Here is a 13,806-nt window from a genome sequence, read left to right as displayed (position 1 = left end):
TGCAGGTGAGCGCCACAATCAGGACTGCATACGACCGAGGCACACAGGGCCAACACCCGGCATCATGGTGTGGGGAGCGATCTCCTACACTGGCCGTACACCACTGGTGATCGTCGAGGGGACACTGAATAGTGCACGGTACATCCAAACCGTCATCGAACCCATCCTTCTACCATTCCTAGACCGGCAAGGTAACTTGCTGTTCCAACAGGACAATGCACGTCTGCATGTATCCCGTGCCACCCAACGTGCTCTAGAAGGTGTAAGTCAACTACCCTGGCCAGCAAGATCTCCGGATCTGTCCCCCATTGAGCATGTTTGGGACTGGATGAAGCGGCGTCTCACGTGGTCTGCACGTCCAGCACGAACGCTGGTCCAACTGAGGCGCCAGGGGGAAATGGGATGGCAAGCCGTTCCACAGGACTACATCCAGCATCTCTACGATCGTCTCCATGGGTGAATAGCAGCCTGCATTGCTGCGAAAGGTGGATATACACTGTACTAGTGCCGACATTGTGCATGCTCTGTTGCCTGTGTCTATGTGCCTGTGGTTCTGTCAGTGTGATCATGTGATGTATCTGACCCCAGTAATGTGTCAATAAAGTTTCTCCTTCCTGGGACAATGAATTCACGGTGTTCTTATTTCAATTTCCAGGAGTGTATTTACCGAGCGAGGTGGCGCAGTGGTAGCACACTGGACTCGCGTTCGGGAGGACGACGGTTCAATCCCGCGTCCGGCCATCCTGATTTAGGTTTTCCGTGATTTCCCTAAATCACTCCAGGCAAATACTGGGATGATTCCTTTGAAAGGGCACGGCCGACTTCCTTCCCCATCCTTTCCTAATCCGATGAGACCGATGACCTCGCTGTTTGGTCTCTTCCCCCAAACAACCAAACCAAACCCAAATATTCTGTAGTAGTCGTTTAATGCTTAGTAAATGTGATTGTAATGCAGTCTACACTCAACATTTAAGTATTGGAGGCACCGTCGCGTTAGCGGTCTGTATTTGTATCCATATTCATCATCATGTTCATGACTTCATGACGGAACCTGCTGTGCGCAAAACAGCCTTTTACACAACAGACACCACGAATTCGAAAAACTAAATGCGAATGGCGTTTATCCCTCAACATAACGAATACAGATGAGGAAAGCAGTTACATTCTGTGTACCTCGACGATCGAAGAGCTTTCTATTCGGAGTCGAAACGTCATTCAGTGAAAAAAAACTAGATTTGCTACAGGCTCGTGATTTTCTGATACACAGAGCGTATCATGTTGCCCAGTGCTAAGATCGTCATCTTCAAATGCGCTTCAGACAGCGAACATGACACAAAGAAGTGGTAGCTACTAGCCTGCCCGAGATGTGAACTGTTTCACCCAAAGCGAAAATGACAACTAATGTTTTGCTTCACATGTGAATTTCTTCTACATATTTTCTGCCATCTACTGTTGCGCGAAATAGTATACTTGTTTCAAATTTATCCACGAGCGACGGGAAGAAGAGGTCGGCAACGTTCGGCAGCTTAGCTCTCATAAATCCGGTTTTGCGTTTGCACATACATGTACCGACCGCAAGACACCTTACGGATGTAGCACTGTCACGTGCGCCGTTTCCTGTTCCAGTCTCGAACGAGTGCAGGAATAGGAATTATTATAAGTAAAAATCGTATAAATTCTAATCTCTCTAATTTTACGTTCGTGGTCTTTTCGGGAGATATCCGTTGGATGCAGCAATTGTTGGTTGACTCTTCTAGAAACGATGCTCTCGTAATTTAACACTAAATCATACCGTCAGTCACAACGACTCTCTTGCAGCATTTGCCACTGAAGTTGGGCCGCCCGGAGTGGCCGAGCGGTTCTAGGCGCTACAGTCTGGAACCGCGCGACCGGTACTTGCATGGGACTTGTGGTAGCAATCGAAGACACGCTGGTAGCTGCGAACCACCTTCATCCCTTCATGCTTGATGTCTTCCCCGACGCCGAAGTCATCTTTCAGCTGTATGTTATGTTATGTTAATCGAGGACCTAGAAACGACGGAGTGGCTCCGTCCCCGCCGCCGCTGCAGTGATTCACAACCCCACGATGACTACCGCAGTCCACACCTCCACCACACCGAACCCAGGGTTATTGCGCGGTTCGGTCCCCGGTGGACCCCCCAGGGAACGTCTCACACCAGACGAGTGTAGTCCCTATGTTTGCGTGGTAGAGTAGTGGTGGTGTACGCGTACGTGGAGAACTTGTTTGCGCAGCAATCGCCGACATAGTGTAGCTGAGGCGGAATAAGGGGAGCCAGCCCGCATTTGCCGAGGTAGATGGAAAACCGCCTAAAAACCGTCCACAGACTGGCCGGCTCACCGGACCTCGACACAAATCCGCCGGGCGGGTTCGTGCCGGGGACCGGTGCTCCTTCCCGCCCGGAAAGCCGTACGTTAGACCACACGACCAACCGTGCGGGCTTTCAGCTGTATAATTGTCCGTATGTCGGAGCCAGAACCGTACTACTGTAGTTTGAGGAGCTTTGTAGTGATTTCATTTTGATGTCTCGGCAACCAAATTCGCCTGATGTCTATCCTATCAAACTCATCTAGGTCTCTATCGGGCGCTGTCACCGCTTACGCAAATCAGTGGCCTTTTATTTAGTCGAATTACATGACCCGTGAGTAGATATCTAATGCCACATACACCATGCGATCGAAAGTATGCTGACACCCAAAAAAACATACGTTTTTCGTATTAGGTGCGTTGTGCTGTCACCTACTGTCACGTACTCCGTATCAGCGACCCCAGTAGTCATTAGACATCGTGGGAGAGCAGAATCGGGCGCTCGACGGAACTCACGGACTTCGAATGTGGTCAGGTAATTGGGTGTCACTTGTGTCATACGTCGGTATGTTGGATTTCTACACTCCTAAACATCTCTAGGTACACTGTTTCCGAAGTGATAGTGAAGTGGGGACGGGAAGGGACACGTACAGCACCAAAGCGTACAGGCAGACCTCATCTGTTGACTCAGAGACTGCCGACACTTGAAGAGGGTCGTAATGTACGAGGGTCAGTCAAAAAGTAATGCCTCCTATTTTTTTTTTCTACGTTTAATTGTCAGGAAATTTAAATGCAATTACATAGGTTGAAAACCACAACATTGAGGATCATTTTGTCATTTTTCAATGTAATCTCCGCCCATCTCTACAGTTTTGGTCCATCTTTGAACAAGGGCATGTATCCCAGCACGGTAAAAATCACAGCTCTGCTTCCTAAGCCATTGACGCACGGATGTTTTGACGGCCTCCTCATCTTCAAAATGAATCCCACGATGAGCTTCTTTTAGTGGCCCGAACAGATGGAAGTCTGATGGTGCCAGGTCAGGGCTGTATGGGCGATGAGGCAAAACTTCCCATCCAATTTTGACAATCTCGTCAGAGGTGTGACGACTGGTGTGTGGTCTTGCATTGTCATGCAAAAGAAGAACATCTGCCATTGATTTTGTTGGGCGAACTCGCTGAAGACGTGCTTTAAGTTTGTTGAGGGTTGTGACGTATTGAACAGAATTTATTGTGCATCCCTGCTCCAAAAAATCAACCAGAATCACACCCTCTGTATCCCAGAAAACTGTTGCCATAACTTTCCCTGCCGATCGCACAGTTTTGAATTTTTTCTTCCTCGGCGAGCTTGTGTGACGCCACTCCATTGACTGCCTCTTTGATTCGGGTTCAAAAAAATGCACCCATGTTTCGTCCCCGGTCACAATTTTTTTCAGAAACTCATCTCCCTCCAAACGGAAGCGCTGCAAGTGTTGGGAGGCTATTGTTTTCCTTGTCTCTTTATTCTGATCGGTTAACATTCTTGGAACCCACCGTGCACAAACTTTTGAGTACCCCAATTGTTTAATAATCGTGATCACACTGCCTTTACTAAGAGAAATAATGCGACACACTTCATCTGCAGTCACCCGACGGTCACCACGAATGATGTCATCAACTTGCTGAATGTTGTGTGGAGTCACTGCACTCACCGGCCTGCCGCTCCGCTTTTCGTCAGTCAACGGTGTTTGCCCTTCAGCTTCCTTACAACGACGAACCCATCGTCTAACAGTGCTGAAATCCACTGTCACAACACCATACACCTTCTTCAGTCTTTCATGAATGCGTATGGGCGTTTCACCTTCTGCATTCAAGAATTCAATCACACAACGCTGTCTCAAACGAACATCGATGTCGGCCATCTTACAAACTTCTGCTGTGCTGCCACCTGTTGACACAGAAAGTTACTACTGCAGTGGATTGCAGAAGAAGGTTTGAGGAATGGCGCCAAATTCAAATTTTTCACTTAACTTAATTTCTTTAAGTAGAAAAAAAATGGGAGGCATTACTTTTTGACCGACCCTCGTATGATAGGCAAACATCTATCCAGACCATCACACAGGAATTCCAGACGGCATCAGGATCCAATGCAAGTAGTATGACAGTTATGCGGGACGTTATAAAACTTGGTTTTCAGGGTCGAGCAGCTGTTCATAAGCCACACATCACGCCGGTAAATGCCAAACGACGCCTCGCTTTTAGTAAGGAGCGTAAACATTGGACGATTGAACTGTGGAAAAACGTTGTGTGGACTGACGAATCACGGTACACAATGTGGCGATCCGATGGCAGAGTATGGGTACGGAGAATGCCCGATGAACGTCATTTGCCAGCGTGTGTAGTGCCAACAGTAAAATTAGGAGGCGGTGGTGTTATGGTGTGGTCGTGTTTTTCATGGAGGGGACTTGCACCCCTTGTTGCTTTATGTGGCGCTATAACAGCACAGGCCTACATTGATTTTTAAGCACCTTCTTGCTTCCCAATGTTGAAGAGCATTTCGGGGATGGCGATTGCATCTTTCAACATTATCGAGCACCTGTTCATAATGCACGGCCTGTGGCGGAGTGGTTACACGTCAATAACATCCCTGTAATGGACTGAATCCTGTAGCACACATGTGGGATGTTTTGGAACGCCGACTTCGTGCCAGGTCTCACCGACCGACATATGTCTTCTCAGTGCAGCACTCCTTGAAGAATGGGCTGCCTTCCAGCACCAGATTGAACATATGCCTGCGAGAGTGGAAACTGTCATCAAGGCTAAGGGTGGGCCAACACCACACTAAATTGCAGCATTATCAATAGGGGCCGCCACGAACTTGTAAGTTATTTTCAGCCAGGTGTTCGTATACTTTTCATCACATAGTGTACCTCCACAAACCTACCAACAAACTGTCGGATCCCTGCATGCAGAGTCAATTACGTATTTCGTTTCAAAGATGGACAAAGAAACTATTAATTAAGTGGTCATAATGTTTTGGCTCATTAGTTATTATGTAGTAAGAGTGACAGTAACGTCATTATCGTATCGTTGAAACTAGAGCTTTCTAAGCTAATTTCTTCGTAAGGGGCTGCACTCCCTGAGATTTCTCCCTATGACTGAACGTTATGTGCCTTTCTTAATATTATTTTTATGTCGTTGTTCCACTTTAAATGTTTCCTTTGCGCATACTACTAAATGTTTAATGGAAGTGACTGCTTCCAGTGATTACACAAGGAAGGCTTTCACGACCGGATGTTTCAGCTGCCGAGATTTCTTCCGGGCTGTGTGGCCGTGGTCCGTGGAACTCTTCTGTCCCTCAAGTTTCGTCCAAAGCTACGTTGGCATTTTCGGAGGTGCTACTGGTAGTGCTGAGTCTTGCCAACTGACGAGTCGGACGTCGAAGAAGGCCTAAATATCGTGGAAAGTGGGCGTGGTCTGGATTACACGTGATAGCAGTGATGAACCTTGTCAAGGATAAAATATAACTATCGATCATAGTACGTCAAAGATAAAAACTTCTCATCAATTCTGTAGCGCCACTGTAAATATATCGCTTTCACCGCTTCTTCTTTTCTTTTTAAATTAGCACCATGTTTATATATTATATATAGAGAGGCCATCGAAGTACAATACTGGCCATTAAAATTGCTACACCACGAAGATGACGGAAAGGGAGAAGATGCTGTGATACGCAAATGATTAGCTTTGCAGAGCATTCACACAAAGTAGGCGCCGGTGGCGACACCTACAACGTACTGACATGAGGAAAGTTTCCAACCGATTTCTCATACACAAACAGCAGTTGACCGGTGTTGCCTGGTGAAACGTTGTTGTGATACCTCGTGTAAGAAGGAGAAATGCGTACCATCACCTTTCCGACTTTGATAAAGGTCGGATTGTAACCTATTGCGATTGCGATTTATCGTATCGCGACATTGCTGCTCGCGTTGGTCGAGATCCAATGACTGTTAGCAGAATATGGCATCGGTGAGTTCAGGAGGATAATACGGAACGCCGTGCTGGATCCCAACGGCCTCGTATCACTAGCAGTCGAGATGATAGGCATCTTATCTGCATGGCTGTAACGGATCGTCCAACCACGTCTCGATCCCTGAGTCAACAGATGGAGACGTTTGCATGACAACAACCATCTGCACGAACAGTTCGAAGACGTTTGCAGTAGCATGGACTATCAGCTCGGAGACCATGGCTGCGGTTACCCTTGACGCTGCATCACAGGCAGGAGCGCCTGCAACGGTGTACTCAACGACGAACCTGGGTGCACGAATGGCAAAATGTCATTTTTTCGGATGAATCCAGGTTCTGTTATAGCATCATGATGGTCGCATCCGTGTTTGGCGACATCGCGATGAACGCACATTGGAAGCGTGTATTCGACATCGCCATACTGGCGTATCACCCGGCGTGATGGTATGGGGTGCCATTGGTTACACGTCTCGGTCATCTCTTGTTCGCATTGACGGCACTTTGAACAGTGGACGTTACATTTCAGATGTGTTACGACCGGTGGCTCTACCCTATATTCGATCCCTGCGAAACCCTACATTTCAGCAGGATAATGCACCACCGCCATTTGCAGGTCCTGTACGGGCCTTTCTGGATACAGAAAATGTTCGACTGCTGCCCTGGCCAGCACATTCTCCGGATCTCTCACCAACTGAAAACGGCTGTTCAATGGTGGCCGAGCAACTGGCTTGTCGCAATACGCCAGTCACTACTCTTGATGAACTGTAGTATCGTGTTGAAGCTGCATGGGCAGCTGTACCTGTACACGCCATCCAAGCTCTGTTTGACTCAATGCCCAGGCGTATCAAGGCCGTTACTACGGCCAGAGGTGGTTGTTCTGGGTACTGATTTCGCAGGATCTATGCACCCAAATTGTGTGAAAATGTAATCACATGTCAGTTCTAGTATAATATATTTGTCCAATGAATACTCGTTTATCATCTGCATTTCTTTTTGGTGTAGCAATTTTAATGGCCAGTAGTGTATATTATATATAGAGAAGCCATCGAAATATATAAACATGGTGATAATTTTCACAGAAAATAAGAAGTTGTGAAACTCAGCGATGTATGGAGAGTGGAGCTACAGAATCGATGAGAAGTTTTATCTTTGACGTACTATGATCGATAGTTACATTTTATCCTTGAAAAGGTTCATCTCTCCTATCACGTGAAATCCGGACCACGCCCACTTTCCACGGTATTTGGGCCTTCTTCGACGTCCAACTCGTGAGTCGGCAAGACTCAGCACTACCAGGAGCACCTCCATAGATATCCAACGCAGCTCTGGACGAAACTTCAGGGATAGAAGAGTTCCACGAACCACGGCCATACAACCCGGAAGAATTATTGGCAGCTTCCAGTGATTGTTCGGAAATCGTGCAATCACACAGTGCAGCGCTTTTCATCATTGCATTTCTTAGTGTTGAGCGTTAACTGCCAACTCCTGCACCCGGCGCCGAACCTCCTTATTTCGCTACAGTATTCCAGCGACTTCCCTGCATGCAAACAGTGTCGTCAGGGGACAGCCTCACCGAGTGCCGCTGTGCACGGCCGCAAAATGTTGTATAGCGCGCAGTAGCTCTATGTACCAGTGTGACAGTGTGTGTGTGTGTGTGTGTGTGTGTGTGTTGACTTGGTGAGCAGCGTCGCTTTGTCGTGGTTCCGCAGCGCTCCGGACGAGGAGGAGGCGTCGGGGCTGCGACTGGTGACGGCATCGGCGCGCCTGCTGCGCGACCCGCTCCATTGCCTCGTCACGCCCATCGCCGTCTTCTTCGGAGTCACGCAGGGCTTCCTCGGCGCCGACTTCACGCAGGTACTGCCGCAACACCCAAACCCCCTTAAACAGAACTTGATTAATTTTCACACACATTTATTAAAATAATAAAAATCATAGACTTTACGTAACTTGATTCTGGATGCTGTTTACAATTGACAATCTGAAGTTCCTTTGGTCTTGGAACGTTAATCTTGTTCTCACATATCTCTGATACTTGACAAAGTGTCTATACATTTCTCTTCATGGCTATGTACAGGAATATGATAATCTTATTAGGCGCAGACTGAAACTTGACTATAGACTGGTACAGATAAATGCAGACTAATGCAGACTGGTACAGACTAATGCACACTCACTGATCGGAGGTCTGTACGCTCGTTATAATACCTCGCGCGTTCAGGTATCACTGCGCGAGTGTGATCCGCGAGGAGAAAAGGTTCTACGTTAGCAGTAATCTCATTGGCTGCATTACATATTAATACGCGGGTCGGCGGAAGCAGAATTTGGTCCGTCTCTAAGGCAGCGCTATCTCGTAGTGCGGAGACGGACGAGCGCTGCGCCTGCTCTGTTGTGCTTAGCGGGGCGCGCTCTATTGGGAAAGTTGTGTACGCGCTGACTACGCGGAACTATGTACACAACAATCCCTTTAAACGTTCGCATTGGTCGCTTTCACGCCCTGTGCGTGCCATAGAGCTGGTGCCACGAGGCCGTATCATCCTCCACTGCCGACCTAAGTCACGGCAGTAAAGTGATGTCTACCAGTATACACTGATCAAAAGTATCCGGAAACCACTACGTAATGCGGAATTGACGAGTAGGTACCACTTCTCTATTGACCACAATATACTCGCTGCTTCCTTTATTATTGATGGGGCCCACCAATAGAAAAGAAAGCAGCGAGTATTATGTGGTCAGCAGAGAAGCAGGAACAGCAGACTGGATCGGTCCCGAGAGCTCAGCAAGCTTCGAATATGGAGAAGTCATTGGATGTAATCTGAGTGACAAATCCATCAGGGACATTTCAACCCTTCTAAAGTTGCTAAACTCATTTCTGATATGCCTAAACTGCAGTGCTGTTTTTCTGGCGGAATGCTCGGGGATGCGAACCCCTAAACTTTTTCGTCGCTGAAGTAATTTTTTTTACGATGTTGAGAACATGGAAGAGTGCCAAAGATTTATTTCACGGACGTAACTTTTTTATTTCATTTTTTCGTGTTCGTTATTGCAATACGAACGATACAGTGCAGTTTTTGGTGGGAAAAGCGATGTCATCGACTTTTTCAAGCATTTCGAAGCTGTGGCAACCGTTCTCGACAGCTGAATCGCTGGCAGCCAGTTCGACAAGCATGTAGTGCCCTCGCCCGCCAATAGTGGGCGATGGTAGTGCTAAACGGATATGCGTACACTCAGACGCCGAGCTACCGATAGATGTCTCTACGGACCCGCTACCATGATCCTTCGCTATTCATTGCCATCTTTGTTTTGTTGTTCTTTATTCGTTTGCACTTGCTGTTCCATTCTTGTCGGTTGTGCGAAGTTTTACAGTGTGTCCTGTTTTCGTTGCAACTTGTAAGTTACGTTGGAGGTGAGAGATGAGCAGAAAACTAACAAACTATTTTACTTGTTCTCCTGCATCTAAAAGTCGACTGAAGATTCCGATACCATGTTTTTTAGTTCTACATGTTCATGACATCATGGCTGAAAGCAGACGGGTAGTATCCCATGCTTCGGTTATAAATAATTTTCTCTGCATTATATCCAATGTCGGAGTACCCTCAAACTATTTTTTTTAGAAAAAAAGCTCTGCTAAACTGGAAATGCGAAGGAACAACCACAGCTGAACCAAGACCACGTACTGACGGGCTGGGACCGTCGAGCACTTCTGAGGGTGTTTGTAAAAACTAAGCTCCGTCTGATCAGGCCATGAAGTCCCAACGGTACCGACCGGCCGGCGTATCATTCTAAGCTCACAGGCGTCGCTGGACGCCGACATGAAGCGGCATCTGGTCACCACACGACTCTCCCAACAGTTGTCAGTTTTCGTGACCAGAGCCGCTACTTCCCAGTCGAGTAGCTCCTCAATTGCCCTCACAAGGGCTGAGTGCACCCTGCTTGCCAACAGCGCTCTGCAGACTGGATGGTCACCCATCCAAGTGCTGGCCCAGCCCGACAGCGCTTAACTTCGGTGATCTGAAGGGAACCGGTGTCACCACTGCGGCAAGGCCTTTGGCACAGAGTTTGTAAAAAAATGCTTGACATCAGCTGAGGGACATACACGCTAATCCAAAGTGCTACCAGCAGTCCAGCTAGTACAATTACTGTGCGTAGAAAGTTAAAGGCTGGGTACAGTGCTCGAGCAGCTCCTCGTAAGCCACTCACTTCGGCATTCACTGCTGAGCTACGCTTGAGGTGGTGTAAAGAGCGACGTCACTGGATAGTGCTTGATTGGAAATGAGTGACTGGAGTGATGAATCACGCTATACCCTGTGGCAATGCCATGGGAGGGTTTGGGTTTGCCGGATTTCTGAAGAACGTCACATGTCATCGTGTATAGTGCCAAAAGTGAAGTATTGACTGGGTGATGTTAGGTGTCTGGGTGTTGTTAGTGGTTACGGGTGGTCCCCTTATTACACTTAAGACAACGCTAAATGCAGTAATACATAAATACATTTTGCAGCACTATGTACTGCGTACTGTAGAGGAACAGTTTGGAGATAATGACTGTATGGCAATGCACCCTGTCATAAAACAATATTTGTGAGGCGATGGTTTGTGGACAATAGCATTACCGACTGTTTCCCACAGTTCCTACCTGAACCCAATGGAACATCTTTGGGATAAGTTAGAACGTCGATATCTCTACAGACCCTAATGTCCAACATCACTGCATTCTGCTGTTCCTGTTCTTGAAAAACGGACTAGCATTTCCGTGCAGACATTCAGTACACCTCATTGAAACTGTTTTCAGCAGAGTTAAAGCCGTGGTAAAGGTCAAGGGTGAACATATCCCGTATTAATGTCCAATAATACCTGTCCGGATACTTTTGATGAGCCATTGTGATATGGTCCCGTTGCGGAAGATCATTACCGCCCAGAGAGCTGAGCTGTTGCATCCCTTCGTTCTGAAGGGCCGACTGACTCACTTCACTGTCGACTGCCATACTGAGCACTTCGAGTGTTCTCGTTGCTCTCTCTTCAGTACACAGCGTGGCACAACATTCTTTGCGCACCTTAGGTGCAGAGAAAGTTCCTCACAAAAAATCACATGTGATAAAACGCCGTGCCTTCAATTTATGTCGCAGGAGGCAAACGAACTAAATATCACATTTTAAACTGTGTTTGAGACGGTTGCAGGAATCGCTAGCTATTCCAGTAACTTATTAAAGAGAATCAAGAAGGAATAAGGCAAACATAGCCGTAAGTACTTCCCAAGGCTTAGAAAGACGATGAAAAAATTTTATGGTTGGACAGTATAGCCGAACTGGTACCCAGGACAGGCTCATAATTTCCATGCAACAAATGTTCTTTATTTTACATTGTCAGCATTGCAATAAGCGACCCTGTCCATTATGCTGAATTTTGTACCTATTTGTTGTTTTATGAGGTTTCCTTCTCGCAATGCATGGTTGATCTTGTGTGGCTTTGGATGATGCTTTTCGTTTATACCACTGTTTCTTTTCTTTTACCTGAGTGAGAAACTTTTGACTTTGAACGTCTCTGTCTGCCGAATTATTCGTCGTATTGTCATAGCCTGTTAATATGATCATACCGAGCGAGGTGGCGCAGTGGCTAGCACACTGGACTCGCATTCGGGAGGACGATGGTTCAATCCCGCGTCCGGCCATCCTGATTTAGGTTTTCTGTGATTTCCCTAAATCGCTCCAGGCAAATGCCGTGATGGTTCCTTTGAAAGGGCACGGCCGACCTCCCTCCCCATCCTTCCCTAAACCGATGATGAATATGATCATTTTCAGATTCGCTAGCTGTAGCTTACAAGTTATACAGGATGTCCCAGAAATACTGCGACAAACTTCGAGAGGTTGTAGAGGGTGTCTTGAGGAACGAATTGACGATAGGAACCTGTGTCTGGAAACGTCATCCAACGACGCTACAGAGCGTTGAAGTTATCGGCGGCAACGCCTGCCACTAGGGTGCCCCTTTAACAGTAAACATGACTGTATGCTGACAGACTGTAGGCGGAAAGTCTCGCAATATTGTTTGTTATTCAGTGACCGCGACTGATTTCCACGATCGCCAATGGAGAAGATGAAGCTAGCTGCCGCATAGACAGGCCTTGTCTGCTATGCATGCAATGCCTTGGTGGATGACAGTTTTGGTCTCGGGTTTCCATCTGCAGTTTATTTTTCTCCTGTATACCGAAAAACATTGTAGATTTTAGACGGCTCAAGGAGAAAAATAAACTGTGCATAGAGATCTGTGTCTGAAACTTCCATCCATCGAGCCAACAGAGCATTGCATCCGTAGGAGCCAACATCTTTCTTCACAGCAGCTAGCTCCATATTTTCCCATGGCTTGGAGCATTTCTCAGTGTAATAAACACTGCTTTGACTAGTTGTAAATATGTTTAACAGAAACGTTAATGTATTCATTGATTTTACAAAACATTATTTGAGGCATATGTGGCACACACGGGGGTGTCAGAACTGTCTTCTTGCTATGGGGTAGAGGAGCACGTTTGAGATAAAAGGGCTCCGAAAGTCAGTGTGGCTTCTGCTCACAACACCTTACAGGATACAGAGAATAGCATGATCGCAGGAACACCAACTACAGAGCGTGGAGTTGCGGTACACATGGGCGTACATCTGTCTACATCTACATTCTGTTTCAGGAGGAATAGTAAATATTTTTGGAAGTCCTAGTATAGTCTAAGTCGAGTAAAACATTCCATTTAACATGAGTGCAACTTTTGGTGGTTACAGAGATATAGCTGTTAAAATGTAACCTAAACAAATAGTCAAAGAAGCTGTTAAGCACAGGCAAATGATTAAGTTCAGAAGCCATTTTCGTAAATTCCACCTCCGACTTCAATGAGCTTCCGATTTCTCTTGACAAGACTACTTGTCAGTCTTCTGAGGTCGTCTTGCCGTTCTTTTATGAGGGTAGCACAGTTCATAATTCGAATGATCAATTCGTCTCTTGTGTTGTCTTTCCCTTTGTAGACTTCGCCCCTCAAAAGGTAAAACTGTACCATTAAAGGGTTTGGTTCAGCAATCTTGTTGGTCAAGAAATATGATCATTTCTGCCCATGCATCTTCCGGTGAATGTTACATTTAGGAGCTGGGTCACCTGACGACTATAATGTGTAGTGGTCCTGGTATGCTGCCAGTAGGCACCCATATTTGTAGACAACGGAACCGGTTTCTTATAATTCTAAAAACTCGTTCTCAAGGAAGTGGAGGTAAAGGGGCTCCGAAAGTCAGTGTGGTAAACAATAGGCCCAGTCAAGTGATTGTCTATCAGACTAACCCATACATTTACAAAGCAGCGTTCTTGAAAATAAGTCTCCACCAGAGTAACTGGTTTTTTGTCGGACCAACGGGGTAATTTACGAGTGTTATTGATACCGTCATGAGAGAAAATGGCTTCATCAGTAAACAGTTTGAATTGGGTTATTGGGCGTTTTTCAAATGCCCA

General features: G+C 46.7%; 1 protein-coding gene across 1 annotated transcript in view; it reads left to right on the top strand.

Annotated features, from left to right (window-relative positions):
- LOC124619194 (protein unc-93 homolog A-like) overlaps nucleotides 1–13,806 on the top strand; it is a 271,654-nt gene that overhangs the window by 209,090 nt on the left and 48,758 nt on the right. The window contains exon 4 of the mRNA XM_047145453.1: nucleotides 8,043–8,187. Coding sequence (XP_047001409.1) covers nucleotides 8,043–8,187 — 145 coding nt within the window. The remainder of the gene's footprint in view (nucleotides 1–8,042; nucleotides 8,188–13,806) is intronic.

This window comes from Schistocerca americana, chromosome 1 (assembly GCF_021461395.2).
Source record: "Schistocerca americana isolate TAMUIC-IGC-003095 chromosome 1, iqSchAmer2.1, whole genome shotgun sequence".
In the NCBI taxonomy this organism is placed as follows: domain Eukaryota; kingdom Metazoa; phylum Arthropoda; class Insecta; order Orthoptera; family Acrididae; genus Schistocerca; species Schistocerca americana.
Note: the sequence above shows the minus strand (reverse complement) of the source record. Positions and strands in the feature narration are given on the sequence as shown.